Source organism: Quercus suber, unplaced genomic scaffold (assembly GCF_002906115.3).
Source record: "Quercus suber isolate HL8 unplaced genomic scaffold, Cork oak 2.0 scaffold_184, whole genome shotgun sequence".
NCBI classification, from domain to species: domain Eukaryota; kingdom Viridiplantae; phylum Streptophyta; class Magnoliopsida; order Fagales; family Fagaceae; genus Quercus; species Quercus suber.
The window spans coordinates 1,054,557-1,072,332 of NW_027069642.1; the positions used below are offsets into that span (position 1 = coordinate 1,054,557).

A 17,776-nucleotide genomic window follows, 5' to 3' on the forward strand; every position below is an offset into this window, starting at 1 on the left:
GGAGGCTTCATATCTAGAATTGCTTTAATCTTTTCCGGGTTTGACTCAATCCCTCTGTGTGAAACCATGAATGCAAGGAATTTCCTTGACGATACTCCAAAAGCACATTTGCTAGGGTTTAACTTCATGTGATACTGCCTTAGTGTGTCAAACGTCTCCTGCAAGTCGTCTAGATGCCTTCCCTCGTCCTGAGTTTTCACCAGCATGTCATCCACATAGACTTCTACATCCCGCCTGATCTGTGGATGAAACATATGGTTGACCAGTCGTTGGTATGTTGCTTCAGCATTTTTCAAACCGAAGGACATTACTTCATAACAAAATAATCCCTGACTGGTGACGAAGGATGTCTTCTCCTGGTCGGCCTTGTTCATCCTTATTTGGTTGTATCCTGAGAAAGCATCCATAAAGCTAAGTAATTTGTGGCCCATGGTAGAATCCACCAGTTGGTCAATACGCGGCAATGGATAACTATCCTTGGGGCAGGCCTTGTTGAGATCAGTAAAATCTACACACATCCTCCACTTGCCGTTCGCCTTTTTGACCATTACCACATTAGCCAACCAATCTAGATAGTATACTTCTCGTATAAATTTCGCCGCCATCAACTTTTGAACCTCGTCTCTAATAGCATCATCTCTCTCCGGGGCAAACACCCTTTTCTTTTGTCGAACTAGCTTTGAGGAAGGACATACGTTTAGATGGTGAGTGATGACACTAGGATCTATACCTGGCATATCCTCATGAGTCCAAGCAAATACATCAGTTTTTTTTCTCAAAAACTAGATGAGGTCCTCCTTAATTTTGTCTTCTAGATCTGCCCCAATTCTGGTACACCTTTTAGGGTATGTCTCGTCTAAAGAATCATCTTCCAACACTTCAGCAGGTTCTACCACGACTCTCTTTTCTTCAATATTCATGGCTTGAATTTGTTCGTCCATGGCCAACATTGCCAAGTAACACTCTCTTGCTGCTAGTTGGTCTCCTTGCACTTGTCCTACTCCTTGCTCTGTTGGAAACTTAACCCACAGGTGATAAGTGGATGTAACAGCCTTCCAACTATTTAAAATCAGCCTTCCAATTATGGCATTGTAGGAGGATAAACAATCTACCACAAGAAAGTTCACCTCCTTGGTGACTTGTTGTGGGTATGCCCCCACTGTTACTAGTAATGAAATAATGCCCACAGGTTGTACCTTCATTCCACCAAAACCTACTGGGGGGAGCTCGTTGGTGGGAGCTGGTCTCGTCCTAACCTCATCTGCTAAAACGCTGGATAATACAAAATATTAGCCGAACTTCCATTATCTATCAGCACCCTTCTAGTCTTGTAGTCAGCAATAAGGAGGGTGATGACAATAGCATCGTCATGAGGGTGATGAATTCTCTCGGCATCCTTGTCCGTGAAGGTGATTGCCTGCTAGTCCGTAGTCCTTGCTCTCGGTGATCGTCCAGAAAGTTGGATGTTCTGCACTACTTTCAAGTATGCCTTCTTTAACTTGGACGACTGTCCTGTAGAACTTCCCCCTAGGATGATTCTTATTTCTCCGAGCGGTGGTCGTGATGATTCCTCTACCTTCCCTTTCAATTTCTCGTCCTTGTGGTCTTGTCCAAGGAAATTTCTCAGCTTCCCTTGCCTGATAAGATTCTCAATCTGCTGCTTCAAATCAAAGTATTCGTCCGTATCATGCCCATGATCTCTATGGAAGTGACAATACTTATTCCTATTGTGCTTGTTGGGATTTCCCTTCATCTTCTCCAGCCACTTCAAGGAAGGCTCGTCCTTGATTTGCATAAGGACTTCCTTGAGTGGCATGTTCAAAGGGGTGTACTGTTGATTCCGCGCTAAAGGACCTGCTTTCTTCTCTCAATCTTTCTTATCTTCTGTTCGTCCCTTCTTAGGACGAGGACCTTGTTCTGACTGGCGCATTAGGTTTGCTTCCACTTTCTCAACTCTCTTCCTCTTCTTGGCTATGATCGCATCCTCCGCATTCATAAAGTTCTGGGCTGAATGAACTAGTTCAACCATAGTCTGAGGCGCCTGTTCATATAACTTATGGATGAACAAATCAGAATGAACCCCATTATGGAATGCCACCAGAAGGAGCTTATCATCCACCTCGTCCACTACCAAGGCATCCCTGTTGAACCGTGTGATGAAGGACTGCAAACTTTCATTTTTCCCTTACTCTATGGTTAGCAAGCTAGACGAAGAACGTTTGTGCCTCTACCCTCCAATGAAATTATTAACGAACAACTTGCTTAACTCCTCGAAGGACGTTACTGTGTTAGGAGGTATTTTGCTAAACCACGCTTATACAGGTTCTTTGAGGGTAGTAGGAAAAGCTCTGCACATTATTTCATTCGGAACTCTTTGAAGGTGCATGGTAGTTTTGAAGGTGGCAACATGGTCAAAAGGATCCCACGTCCCATCATACGAATCTAACGGAGGCATCTTGAACTTGGGTGGCAAAGGGTGAGCATTGATGGAAGCCACAAAGGGGGAATCAGTCCTATGAACTAAATCTTCTACAGGGTTCGTTTTCCTCATATTCTCCCTCATCTCATCCATAACTCTTCTCATTTGATCCATTTCCCTTTTCAAATGAGGTACCCTCCGTGAAGCGGTACCTCTTGACTGGTTTTCAAGTTCAACATTCCTTCCCTCTTCTTGACTCTGGGCTTGTTCTTCGGTGTTCCATTCATGACACTGCTTCCTTAAATCAAGTTGTCTGACCAACTTCTGGTTCTGACGAGTTAACTCCGCCATAGCAGCGGCCATGGATTGCATGTGTTGGACTGAAGATGATTGCATGGTGGGTGTTGATTGACGGTCGCGATGAGGGTTACTGGAGGCGTCCCTGCTTTGTTGAGGGCCTGGACTAGTAGCCCTAAATCTTGTCCGAACCATTTCAACCCTTTGTCAGAGAAAGAAATCGCAGAACACAACAAATTAAGTTCAAAGGGCGACAAATTTCTTTCCCACAGACAGCGCCAACTGATAAATCCTTGGAAATCAGTGGGCTGAAAGTCTCCGGGCGTTGATAATCTTGAAGGGTAAGTCCTGAAAAATAAAAAAAGATCAGAGAAGACCGGTGGTGGCCGGTCTTGAATCCTCCGATGGTAAAGTCAGTGGGTTAAAGTAGAAAAGAAAACACTTCTAAGACTTTACTGTTTTTCTAGAAAAAAAATGTCTCTCTTTTTTACCTCTACATAGAAGAGCCTTTATATAATGTTTGTCTGAGGCAGTTATTCTTCCTACCATTGTAGAGTTTGGAGAATTCGGAGATAACTTTCATAACTGCCGTAGAAGTTACCTCTTCGGGACTTGTGTTTAACAGTTAATAGAAGGCTCGGTTCACAACGACGTAACTCTTGGCTTTTGGAAGAGTTTAAGTCATCAGAGCCTAAAGTTTATAAACCTCGTTCGTCCATTACTAAGGACGGAGGAGATTCGCTGCTGGTACCAATCCCTAGTGGACGAGTAAACGAGGGACGAGTGCAAGAGGATGGGTAAAAGAGGAACGACTGCAAAAGCCCCTCATTCCCTACTTTACACTTTGTCATGGATGGCCCATATGGACGAGACAAAACTAAGCACGTTTTCTTTACACCATCAAGTTTATTTCAAATCCAACTATTGCTAATTAAAGGTTCAATTCCCCAATTCACTCTATAATAGTAAAGGAGAAGAAGATTAAGGAATAAAATCCAAAGCAGTACAACTGAAAGGGAAAAAAGAAAGAAATCAATTTTACGGATAGTGGTTTCATTGGCTAACCAGTGGTGGCAGGCGAGTGAAGGTAAGCCTCTGTTCTTTCTCATCAAGTGTCATTGGGTTTCTTCCTGCAGAGGAAAAAGAGCATAACAAAAAAAAAGGAAAAATTGAAGAGAAGAACAGTATATAAGAAGGCAAATAGACTGGTTACATACAGAACCGATGTGGGTTTTTAAAAGTTAACATTGGTAAAAACTTACCTTTCAAAATATTTGGTACTCGTTCGAATGCAATGCCTCAATCACTATGATCTGTAAATTGCAGCCTATGTATCGCAACTGCAAGGGAAAAATTAAATTTTATTTTAATTTTTTAATAAAAAGCACTCAAATAACCAGACAAAAATGAACAAAGAGAACATCAGAAACAAAAACATAGAAAGAAGGAATGAAATAAATACCAAAAAAAAAAAAAACAACATAAATAAAAAGTCATGCATGTTGATTTTAAACAGATACCCAAAACGAATGCAACCCAAATAGGCAAAAACAAAACAAAACAAAATATGAAATTGAAATTCATGAAAGCAAAGGAACAAAACCTAGAAACTGAAAATTCCTAATAACAATTCAGTTAGAATTTGATACAAAACCTAGAAACTAAAAATTCCTAATAACAATTCATTTAGAATTTGATCTTCTAGGTTGTTTCCCTGATTTCAAATCCCTAAATTGACAGCAAACCTAAAGAAGACAATATGGTAAGAGATTAAACCAAATCTAACCCGTCTATCTACATAAATTAAGCAAAACTACTCCTAACCGAAAAATCTAAATCATAACTGATCAAACCAAAATACCTGAATCATAAGTAATGCCCAAATGGTTCTCCCAAAAAATACCCCAATTTGTAAAATTAAAAATAGAACTTATGGGCGGAGGCCATAACGGTGATGACAGAATTGGTTATTCAGACTTACCGTCTCTCTATCGTCCTCTCTCCTTCTGTATCGGCTAATTCCAAACGATTATTAAAAGAATCTTCAAATGATGTAACGATCGTTCTCTTGTGACTCTAAATTGACTTGATGGTAGAATTCTAAGTGGGTAAGTTTGCACTCTGTTGCAGAGAGGAAACAGAACATGGGGCAAACTGCAAAGCAAATCGGCAAGGAAGGGTTTTTTTTTTTGGCCAGCTTGTGTTTAACAAATGGAAACAGCGGATGCTTTTTTTTTTTTTTTTTTTTTCTAACGTTTGGTTTGAGTCTTTTAATTTTTATTTATAGTGATTTTTTTTTTTTTTTTTTTTTCTAACGTTTGGTTTGAGTCTTTTAATTTTTATTTATAGTGAGATGCTTTCAAATAGTGTTGTAGAAGTAAAAGTTAAAATTTTAAGATTATTGAAACGATGCAATGTGCGGCTCTTTAAACTTAAAAGTTATATACATGTCAGTTTCTTTCCTAACGTGGCAGCACCTTCTTAAAACTTCTGCTATTATATATAGTATTTGATTTGATTTAATTAGATATATAATTTAGAGTAATATTGAAGACTTGTGATTGACCATAGTAGACAATTAGTGTACCAGCAAAAAGAGTAGATAATAAAAGTTATTGTTATTTGTAATTTTTGAAGATGTATTCCCCCTATCAATTTTATATATACAAACAAATGGTTGATATATATATATATATGTGTGTGTGTGTGTGTATGTATGTATGTATGTATGTACGTACGTACATACGTATGTTACTGTCCATATATTTGAGCAAGAAAAGCAGTTGAGATCATGAAAATTTGACAACTAATTTTGGTTATATCTATTTTCAAAATCTTAGTATGAAAACCAAATTCATTCTTGGTTTTTTTTATTTATATTGATTACATTAATTGGTTTACATAGTACATATATTTTAAATTATACAAGATATATATATATATATATAATTGCATACCAAACACCAAAAAACATTCTCGAGCTGAATTTTAAGGTCGTTACCAAATACCGAAAAATGAGACAGTTTTCTAAAATTTGCTATTTAGAAAATGAACTATTTTCCAAAAAACGTTAATATTGAAACAAACAAAGAATTTATAAATATTTTATTATTGCCAAAATTCTTTTATTGCTGACAATGTTGTTCTAGAAATGGGGGTGTCAAGTTCCATCCTATATTTTATGATTGAATACATGAAGTTACATATAAGGGGTCCGAAAAATAAAAATGAATTCAATCTTAAACCTAGAACTTCATTGATCCAATGTCTTTTCAAAATCATAAATAACAGGCACCAGGTAAAGTGGTAACTTCCTATAAATGGTAAGGCCAATACCCTCTTCCACGCTTTCATCTTCTCTCTTCATCTCGTTAGGTAGTTTCCAATCAAAACGGTACAATAGGTTTGTCAATGTAACCATAACTACAATGGATGCCATATTAAAGCCACCCCTAAGAGAGGCAATCAACTTCAAGGAGGGGGTAGGAGAGGCAGGACAGTGGTCTTGAAATTGGGCCATTGGAGAGGTCACCACAACATCATCCTTGGATGGTTCATTCCCCCTATGAGGTTTCCTCAATAGGAGGCCACTAGACAGACCACCCTTGGCTTTCTTCTCTTAAGCCTCAGCAAGTTTTACTTTGCTAAATCTGGTCGTCATTCCTGAAAAAGGAAGGAAGAGATGATTCCTTAAAAAAAAAGAAAAAAAAAAAAAGAAATGAAAAGAGGATATCATTGGTGTGCTTACTCTTTCTTATGGTCTCAATGTCCTTTCGAACTTTGTTGGAAGGCCCTGGTCTGAGAAAGTGGAAAAATTAAGACTAGGGTGAGATGAGCTCATCAAAATCCTTAACGGTCTCCAAATACCCCTTAACCTTCTCTAGACAAGCGTGATATCACCTCTTCAGTCAAGGACGAACTATATCTAAAAAAATAAAAATAAAAATAAAAAAGGGAAAAACAGCAGACTATAGATTCAGAAAGCAACGAATACACGGGCATAGAAACACGCAAACATGAGTACGAATAAAAGGGGAACTAGACATAGATGTCCCCCAACTATGAAGCAGCATGGGAGCTTCATTTGGATTCTCCCCAGGTACAGTTTCCCAACTTTCACCAGAGATAGAGAAAAAGTTCGTCTTCTAGTTTCGAAGAGAAGACAAGGAATCAAGAATAAGCCTTGAGCTCCTATCCCAGGGTTTAAACTCTCAATAACCAGGATCCTTAAAGTGTCTCAAGCAGTACAAGTGCAAAAATTCATCCATCCTAATGGTGTCTCCGTCATTAGCTAACATCCACACCACCATACAGCAAATAACTATCCTCCACGAGTAGAGGACTAGTTAAGCAAGAGCAAGAGACAAATGGTTGACAAGCTCCCCAAGAAAGGGATGGATGGGAAAACGAAGACCATTGACGAAGTTAACCTTGTAGAAGCACACCTCGTCAGCGTAAGAATGACACGCCTTATCATCGTCATTAGGGATCCTAACCCTGACTGTCGAAGGGAATTAAGACCTACTCCTAATCCTACCCTCATCTTTCCCTTTCAAAACACAGAGAACGTCCCAAGCCTTATACAAAGTTGACAAAGAAGTGACCTTAAATGCCCTACGGTCCTCGAATGAGGCTAAACCTGTTTTAAGTTCACTAGACCTAGCCTCACCGTCTCCAGACATTATAAAAGGTTGGGCAATCCCTACAAAATGATGAACCAATGGAAAAAGGAAACGCAAGGCAAACATAAAAGAACAATCTCTACCCATGAAAAACCCGACCTCGAGGTGTTGTCTACCTACAACCTTAAGCAAACTACTTACGCAAGCAAAGAAAAAAGAAATTGAGGGACAATCTGACCTGGCCACAGAATATTCTACCATTAAAAAACAAAAACCAAGAAAGAAACATGAAAGACGTTGCAGAAAATAAGAAGGGAACAAGGGAGGCTCAATGAAAAATACGGCTCTAGAGCAATTGAAACGAAGGAAAAAAAAAAATGAAGCAAAAAATGGAAAGAAAGGAAAATGAGGGAAATAGGCAGAATTAATGGTGTGGGAATTCTGAGATAAGTTGACACAAAGAAGACATCCTAACCGTACATGTGGTGCACAGCAGACAAGACATTAATTCGCAATAAATGTACCAAACACACGGAACGACAGATGATAATGTTCTTACCCCGTCTGAAAGATGAGAAAACGAACAGAGGCGGCAGCTGATGAGTTGACAATAACATGGAATCATCATTTTATGTTAATAATGACCCAAACGAGCATTACACATTTATTGCATGCATTGATGATGAAATGTAACAAATGGAGCAATAGCAATAAGTGACCTGTGCACCTCAGAGCTCCCATTGATGACATACTAGTGGTTGCTCATAAATGCCAGAATTCATTATCTATAAAGACAGGAAAACAACTATAAAACAAAGGAACAACATAACCCAAAGGTACACACAAATACTCACCCAAGAACCACTCCAAGTCATTTTTTTTTTCTGTCGGAAACATTTTCTTCCTTTCTGACTTACGTATCGGAGTGTTTTTGGCAAACACCACACCAATGTATTACACTTCTTTCCTAGGCTTTTATGCAGGTTTGAACCGGAAACATGACCAACCTCAGGATCGCTCATACATTGAAACGAGGTCCTCAACTTAGTGATTTTTTGCATCATCATGCTATATTCGAAAAAAAGAAAAGAAATCAAGATAAAAAATTTATTATTTATTGACTATATTGATCAATTTTGATAATATTTGTTTATATGGATATAAACTTTACCAAGCTCTAAATTAAGCAAAACTTGACAAAAGATCTTTATGGAAAAATGTTAGTATCTGATATCCCACCAAAAGGAGAAATCTTTAAGCTCCTAAAAACGTAACAAGGAAAATCTAAGATTTTAAGAAAATACTTTATAATTTATTGTTTATATTTTTTAAATTTAGAGTTTTTTTAAATATTATTCATTGTAATTTATCAAATGCTTAAATTGCTAAAGAGTTTTTCATTTCTGTTTGTTTTGACATTAACAGGTTTCCAAAAATCATTTTTATAAAACCATTTCATTTTTATGTTTGGTAGCAACCTTAAAAATAAGTTAGAAAACTATCATTTGACTTCCTTTATTTAACTTGGCATAGAATATAGTTATTTTTCCCTTCTAAAATCAACTCTATTTACGTTTGGCTTCTCTTATTTAGCTTGGAGTGGGAAAGAGTTGTTTTCCATAGTGCAAGATAGAGGTTTCCATAAATGGAAAACAACTCTATGTACGTTTCACTAAGTGGCGGAGGCAGGAATTTATCTTTAGGGAGGGCCATATATAATTTTTATTTTTGTTGTGTGTATGAAATACAAAATAGTAATGTACAATACTTCATAACTCAATATGTGCTATAAACAAAAGAGTATTTTGTTTGTTTGTTTAACCTAATTATTTAACCAAGTTGATACTTAAGTTCATTATTCAAATATAGGTTAAACACATACAGTCATATCCCAAAACGTGGAAAAGTAAAAAAGACAAGTGATGTGATTACCCGTGAAAAACAACGAAATCAACAGTTTCAAGATAAAAAAAAAAACCTAGGGAGAATTTAACCATAGTTTTAAAAATCGAAACGGACATAGAACCGAAAAAGAAACTGGTTATCGATTTTATGGTCCGACCGGGATTGGACCAATGGTTGAACTAATGACGTCATAATTAATATAATTAAAATATTAAAATAATTTTTGTTTAAAATTTGAATTTTAATATGTTATATTTAGAAAATATAAAAAAATAGAAAAAGTGTTTTTTTCCATTCCACCTTTCTTTTCTTGTCAATAATGGTTGATAGAAAATAAACTATTTAGTATTTAAGCTTCATCTTTTAGTTTATATAAATAATAGTATAACTTTAACAATTTATTTATTCAAGAAAATTTAAATTAAAAAAAAAAATCCAAAGTCAGATGACTAGATAAGTCACTGACTTATTACTCCTTTACCAATCCACTTTTCCACTCCACCACTCCTAGCCACACGTTTACTCTTTCTTTAATTCTTGTTTTTCTAATACACCTCATAAATGGTAAATCTAGCACTCCACTCCCCACTTTACTTACCATCAAAGACTCTTTATTTTTCAAGTCTTCTATCCTCCACAAAATCCATATCTCCCTCTCTCTCTCTCTCTCTCTCTCTCTTAGGAAGTTAGATCTATTATCTATCTCTACAATACCATCATAGGTTCCTCTCATTCCTCTCTTTCTCATTAAAGACCTGTAGATACCACTCCAAGATTAAATTTCAACCCAATTATGAACATTCAGTCAGTTTCTCTCTCTCAAGCATAGCCAATCTTAAGAAAAAACACTTTATTGCAAAAATCTGTCCTCACCATTAGTAGATTTGAGAAAAAAGAAGATTTTTACTGCAAAAAAAAGCTCCATTGTAGATCTCTTTCAGCAATTTTGCAAAACCTGTTCAACCATACTGGTTTATGGTTTTACGGTTGAACCAAGTGGTTTTCGACTATTTTATGTTTTTATCTCTTTTTCGGTTATTTGTCATAACCGGACCAAATTAATGGCTAGTTTCTGGTTGAACCGGTCGGACCAGCCAGTCCAGTCCAGTTTTTAAAACCATGGATTTAACATAATCTATCCTCTAGGTAAACAATTTCACTATGATAAATGGAAGTTTTACAATATATTTTCTTCCTAAAATCTAAAACTACCTCTTGTAGTACTTACACACACAACCATGTGCAACTTCGACTCCATATACTCTTCTATCTAAATTTGCTCAGCACAAACACTCATGTTTGTGACTTTAAGGTCTCATGTAAAGGTTTAGATCATCAAGAGTTGTTGATCTTGCAGCAGCAACTTTAGATATACGGTTCTAATGGTTTGAGAATGATTTCCTGTAGTGACTTTGAAAGGAGAAGGCATAGTACCTTTTAGATCTCAAAAGAGTACCTCCAAAGTCTTTTCAAAACCTGCCTTAGGGTTTCCTTTATATACTAGAAGAATTAGATCTGAAGTCCTAATTATTTAATGGGCTTAATGGGCTATTGAGTAGAAATTAAATTCTGCAAACCCATGTCTCGATCAAGCGAACCATATTCTCGATTGGTTGAACAAGGCATGTTTCGAATTTCCTGAACCTACAACTTCCTTTTTTCTTGTATTCTAACTTACAGCACCTTGAGCATTATCTTATCATACCTATAGACTCTAAGATCTATATCTAGACAAGTTTGTGCTCACGGTTTGCCAATTATTCTCAACTTTTAGAACCTAACGTATTTAATTAAAATTAAACAATCATGAGACAAGATTGACAAAATAATTTAATATCTTTAATCAACTATGAAATGTTAATGCAGTAGTATATATTGCATATTTTAATCAACTAATCAAGAACATTTATAATTTATAATGCCATTTGGTATATAATATGTTGATTATTATAATAATAAATAATATATTATAAGGAATATAAAAAAGAAAGCAAATGAAGTGTAAAAAAGAAAAAAAAAATCAAAAGAAAGCAAATGCAAATTACCTGGGAAAGATGAAAGCTCGAAAATGTGTTGAAAACACAAAAGTTGTTTATACCCTCAAATTAAAGTTACGGCTCAATTGATTTTACACTAACTTAATACTAAGTGCGGAATAGTGTAAAAGCAAGCAGATAAACAAACACACTACTCTAATCCATAACCAAAGCAACACAGCAGTAAAATGGAATGTAAAAGAGTAGGGAAGAAAGATGCAAACATAAGATAACACGCCGATGTGTTATCGAAGAGGAAACCAAAGAACTTGGCGAAAAACCTCTCCGCCGCCCTCTAAGCGGTAATCAATCCACTAGACAATCGGTTAGGATACATAGGTTAGCAAGAGACCTTCCAAGCCTAATCTACCCGATGTACCTAAGCCCTCCAAGCTCCTACTCTAACAAGGCTTCTCAGAACCATGTCTTGTTTAGCTTTTCGGATCCCGCAATACGCCCGATTGCATCTACCAAGCCTCACCGACTTCTTTTGGCAAATTTCCAAAGCTTCCCAAGCTCCAAAACACTCTCCACACTCTGAAAATGTGTGAGTTGTGTTTAGGTACAAATCTCCTCTCAAGGTACGACAATGGGAGAGGGAAGGAGAAGAGGCTACAATGATTTCTCATTAAGGATGAGTAGCTCTCTCTCTCTAAAAGATAGGAGTATGTATATTGTAAAAAACCTATCTAGGATTTTTCTTTCTAAATGGCCTCACATATATTTATGGGTAATGAGAGTATATATAATATAGGTGAAGGGTAAGAAAGTCATACATTAAAATCCTCCAGGCAGAATGTTTCACGATTACCTCGCGAGAAGGCCTTACCCACGATACACTCGCGAAAACGACAGTCTGACACGACTCTTCAACTTCCAGTTATGTTCTCTTCACATGGCTCTTTCGCAGGTTAGCTTCTCGCAAGCTTCTCGCGAACTCCACTAATTCTTTATTTCAGCTTGAGTCTTCACCAAATTAATACTAAACCCAATACAATAAAATCCCACAGAATACAAGGAACAAATTGAAACAATTACAACACTTTTTGTCATGGAATAAAGCTAACATAAAACATAGTTGTAAATCACAACTTTACAATATTCCGCTTTGGCTATTTCGTGAAAAAACACCCTATAAAAGACTCTAGACTTAAACGTGAGTTTAGGAACAATGACAAAACTCACTCGCACCTAAATCTAGAAGCTGTGATGAACTTGGAACATGTATACCTGTATCCTGAAATACTTGCACAAAATGCATTAGACCCTCAAGGTAAATCAAGTGATAAAAGGACAAGAATAATGTAACAAGTAAATTGTGATCAAGTAAACATGATGTAAAACATGTGAGCAACTGGATCATATACGAAAATAGTCATTTGGGAATGACTATAATGATCATATAGCAAAGAAAATGTTCATCCGAACATGCAACCAATAAAGCACAATAGCATAAGGATGTATGCATGTCCAACACATAAGCATGATGCAATGAGAGCAGTAAAGCAAAGATGCTAAACATAACTCAAAGCACCATAAAACAATGAGAAAACAAGCATAAAGCAAAACAAGGTTTTCTCAAAAAAATTATTCTCCCCCTTTGTATATGCATCTCCCCTATGTCTTTCTCCCTCTACAAATGTGCACAAGGTAGAATTTCTCCCCCTAAGAGTGTGCACATGAGTCATATAGAAATGACGATACACTCCCCCTTTTTGTCACAAATAGACAAACTAATCAAGAGGAAGGAGGGAAAGAAAAAAAGATATGAACAAGGGTAAAAGATGATGCATGAGAGGTGCAAGATATATGAGAAAATGAAGCTTAAACGCAAAAAAAAAAAAAAATGCTATAAAGCATAAAGAACATGACACACTAAAGATGATGAAACATGATATAAACCTAGGCATGACAGAGACACAAAGAACATGTTATATGTGCTAAAAGGTATAAAAAGACTTAACTAGCATAAGTGAATGAAAAAACATGTCAAGTGTTCAAGTGTGTGCAGCAAAGGTGCATCTAGTGTGTATCTAGTGTGCATGTGAGATGATGACCAATGCATGAATAAGCACTCATGGGGCAAGGTGTATAAAACACATAACCAATGATTAAAACATGATAAACATGAATAATTATGGTGATCCCCAAAATTTGGTACTCATCAGAGTCCAAAACAACGAGAAAATGTCATTTGGGCATTTTATCAAATACTTAAAGTGTACACACTATACATGTATAATAAACAATGCAAGAACATATGAAAATCTTGCCTAAATACATGTTATTTTTGCCACAAGGGGCCAACATCCAAAGAAAATCATCATTTGAAACAAGGCCCAATCAAAAAGATTGACAAAAATTAAGTTTTCCAACTCCCATTTGAGAAAATCCCAACTATGAATATAAAACCCTTAAAACATAATCTAAGGATCAAAATCAATGAAAAAGAGTTAAAGATTACCTTAGAGATGTTTATGGAATGTAAAACACTTGAAATTAGTTGGGTTTTGATGTTAAGGCATTAAAACAAGGGTTTGGGAGAAGATGGGAGAAGTTTAAAACAAAAGACCCATGAAATGCCCTTTAAAAAGCTGATCTGGGAATTTTTACAGAAAGCTTACTCACGAAGTTACTCAGGAAATTTTTCGCAGGTAAGTCTTACTCGCGAGACAGTTGCGAAACAATCGTGAAAGTCTCTATCCAGAGCTGAAAAAACTTTAAAATTGGACCATTAACTCCCAGTTGAGCCTGTACATGAAATAGGTCACGAAAACATCCAGAAAACATGTTTTTCACACAAAAACAACTTGAAAAACTTTAAAAAACATAGGTGATACAAATCACTTCCAAAAGCAAACAAAGAGAACAAAAATCTTTTTGGTTTGATCCACATATGGTTGAGCACACACACATCACATTTGAACATGTACAATCACACAAAATGAAATAAGCATTCATTGAACATTAAACTTGTATGTTGTGTGTGTGAATCAAGTGTGGAATAGTCCTTAGAATAGAGTGAAACTTCAATGATTAATTCAATCAAGTCATACACAATTGGTACTAAGTCAAGTATTCCATTTCAATTATAGAAATAAACATATATGACCTCCCACAAAACGATTACAAAACTTAAAAGCTTTTCATTTGGCTTCTATACAAATCACAACATTTGATAATTTTTGAACAATACATCTCATTTTGAGATCGGTGCTTGAAATTTTTGATATTTTAATATCGAGAATGAGCATTTGGCTCTTTTAGCACTATACATTTCAATTTAAAATGTTGCTTTCCCATTTTCCCAGTCAAATACTAGTATGTGCGACGGCTTTTGCAGCTTATTATCTTTTTTCATTTTGAGATTTACATTTGTTGAGCTCTTTAAGCAAAAACATAAAAATAAAGTGGGAAGATATATAGGCACAAGTCTATACAAGTATCAAGACCATCAAGACTATTGATCAATCATTCATGACAAGCTTGAAGATCTACTTACAACAATCACACATAGTTTTCAAGATTTCTTCCGCATAGATAAATGTGCATACATAATAAGTTAAGCTCATAAATGCACTACGCCATTAGTATGAAGGTACTGGGCCAAACTCACATGTGATATACACAACACAAGTGAGCAAACATTTTGAAGATTTTTCAATTTTTATGGGTTTTTGAATTTTTTTTTTAATACACTAAAAAACAAAACAAAAACAAGAACAAAGCAAAAGCTTGTAATAGAAACATGCTAAAAACTAGAAGCAAATGGTACAAAGTAAATTATGCATGTAATGATGCATGAACAAATGCCCCTAAACATCGAAAGTATTAATGCATGGACATGTTGAAATGCTTAAGCATGAGTACCCCTTTTCACCCACACGGCACGTGCATTTTGGGTGATATCCCTATAGGATTGGGTACAAGAGTTAGGACTTTCAAACCTTCTGGTGAAACTTTCCAAGCAAGTGGTGAATGCACCGATCATCTTCATCACGTCCATCATTCTGGAATCACCAACTCGACCTCTTGATTGCTCAACAACCTAATTCCTTTTGTCATTTATAGGGCTTTTTGACCTCTGAACACTTATATTTTTCAATGCCCTCAACTTATGGCAATTTGGTCTGGTGTGTCCTTAAAGTCCACAGTAATGACAGAAATGTTAAATTCTTGGACCTCTTTATGACTTTGGAGGTGATTTCCTTTGAACCTTAGGCTTGACCACTGATTGGTTATGAGGCTTATTCAACACCCGTTGGTCAACTACATTCTTTTTCTTTTCATCCTCCACTTTCTTAGGGGTAGAGGCAGCCACTACTGGTTCTTTGGCTTGTACAAACTTCACTTCCTTGGTGATTTTTACAGCTGAACTACTCTTTCCAAAATATCCCAGTCCGGTTTTGTCGGAGAAAGGTTTTTGATGAGAGAGGACTTCATCAAGCTTCTTGGAGGAGACTCGCTCTACTTTTGCATTGGCTTGAACCACCTTAAGTTTAAGGAATTTTATCTTTGAGTAGATTTTCGTCAACTCTCCATTCAGCGTCTCTATTTCACATTTGGCCTCCTTATATCGCACTAAGAGACTTCTATAGTCCTCATCTGCTTTCTTCATCTTTCTAACAGTTGCCTTGGCCACCCTTATATATTCTCCTAACTTCTCAAGTGGGGAATTGTAGTTTTCTTGAAGACCAACTGAATCTTCATCTTCTTCAACATCTGATTCTTCTACAATTCCCATGGATTCCTCATCACTATGCTCCCCAAGTTCTTGCACTAGCAAACTCAAGTCCTCTGAGGACTCAACATGAGCAGTAGTCATAAAGGCGGAGTAATTCCCTCTCCATCACAACTCTCTTTCAAATCATAATTGGATGAATCTGAGTCGCTAAGAGTTGTGGCATATGCCCTGCCTTTCCCTCTTAGATACTTAGGACACTCCTTTTTGAGATGTCTATGACTATTGCATTCATAACACACAATTCCTTGAGGAGATTGGGTATCCTTCCCTTCTTTCTTCTTAAACTCTTTCTTATCACCTTTGGAGGATGAAAACTTCCCTTTGCTGAACGGTTTCCCACTGTTCTTCATCTTCAGAAATTTTTGGAAGTTCTTTGTAAGAAATGCTATCTCCTTCTCCACTCCATCTTCTTCGGAGGAATTATCCATTCTTCGATGATGGTTTTAAGAGTAAGAGATTTGCTCGACTTATGAGAAGGCAGTCCCAGCTCATACGTTTGGAGAGATCCAATGAGCTCTTAGATTTTAATCTCATCCAAATCTTTGCTTTCCTCTATAGCTGTGACTTTTGCTCAGAAGCTTTCAAGTAAGGACCTTAAAATTTTTCTTACCACCTTAGCATCTTCAATCTTCTCACCAAGATTGAGCTTAGCAATTACAATTTCGTTAAGCTTCCCATAGAAGGAATTAAAGGACTCATCATCTCCCATCTTAAGCTCTTCAAATTTGGTGGTAAGCATCTGAAACTTTGTATCCTTCACTTTCTTTGTTCCTTTATAGGTGGTCTCCAATATCTCCCAAACTTCCTTGGCTACTGTTATGTGAGAAATCCTGTGAAACTCATCTGGAGAAACACCACAAAAGATTGCATTCAAAGCTTTATTGTTAGCGTTAGTTGCCGCAAGTGCTGTTTTATCCCAAGTGGATTTAGCGGCCTTCGGCCTTGTCCATCCAACTTCTACCGCATCCTGAACAGTATCATCAATTGAACACAAGAATGATCTCATTCAGACTTTCCAAAAGGCATAATTACTACCATCAAAATATGGTGGAACATTTAAATATTGAGATCAATCCATCTCAAACAGGGTCAAGGAACACAATCAAGTACTTAAACTACAGCGAGTGTACCTCCTTTGATATCAATTGAAAACTCGAAAATGTATTGAAAACACAAGAGCTGTTTAGACCCCCAAATTAAAGTTACGGCTCAATTGATTTTACACTAACTTAATACTAAGTGCGGAATAGTGTAAAAACGAGCGGATAAACAAATATACTACTCTAATCCATAATCAAAGCAACATAGCAGTAAAACGAAATGTAAAAGAGTAGAGAAGAAAGATACAAACACAAGATAACATGCCGATGTGTTATCAAATAGGAAACCGAAGAACTTAACGAAAAATCTCTCCGCTGGCCTTCAAGCGGTAATCAATCCATTAGACAATTAGTTAGGATACATGGGTTAGCAAGAGACCCTCCAAGCCTAATCTACCCGATGTACCTAATCCCTCCAAGCTTCTACTCCAACAAGGCTTCTCAGAACCGTGTCTTGTCTAGCTTTCCGGATCTGGCAATACGCCCAATTGCATCCACCGAGCCTCACCGGCTTCTTTTGGCAAATCTCCAAAACACTCTCTACATTCTGAAAAGGAGTGAGCTGTGTTTGGGTACAAATCTCTTCTCAAGATATGACAATGGGAGAGGAAAGGAGAAGAAGCTACAATGATTTCTCACTAAGGATGAGTAGC

At 36.6% G+C, this 17,776-nt stretch overlaps 1 protein-coding gene across 1 annotated transcript; it reads right to left on the reverse strand.

The window, feature by feature from the left end:
- Positions 1-782: 782 nt before the first annotated feature.
- Positions 783-1,816, reverse strand: LOC136069713 (uncharacterized). Its single transcript, XM_065778510.1, has 2 exons — positions 1,422-1,816; positions 783-1,272 (listed from the first exon to the last, which is right to left on the reverse strand). The coding sequence occupies exons 1-2, from the start codon at positions 1,814-1,816 to the stop codon at positions 783-785; spliced, it is 885 nt and encodes a 294-aa protein (XP_065634582.1).
- Positions 1,817-17,776: the final 15,960 nt, after the last annotated feature.

Excerpts from the sequence above, each read along its gene's own strand:
- LOC136069713 (XM_065778510.1), bottom strand. The coding sequence starts at position 1,816 with ATGCCACTCAAGGAAGTCCTTATGCAAATCAAGGACGAGCCTTCCTTG. Across the intron at positions 1,273-1,421 it reads AGAGCAAGGACTACGGACTA|CGTTTTAGCAGATGAGGTTA; the intron begins GCAGGCAATCAC and ends TGTATTATCCAG.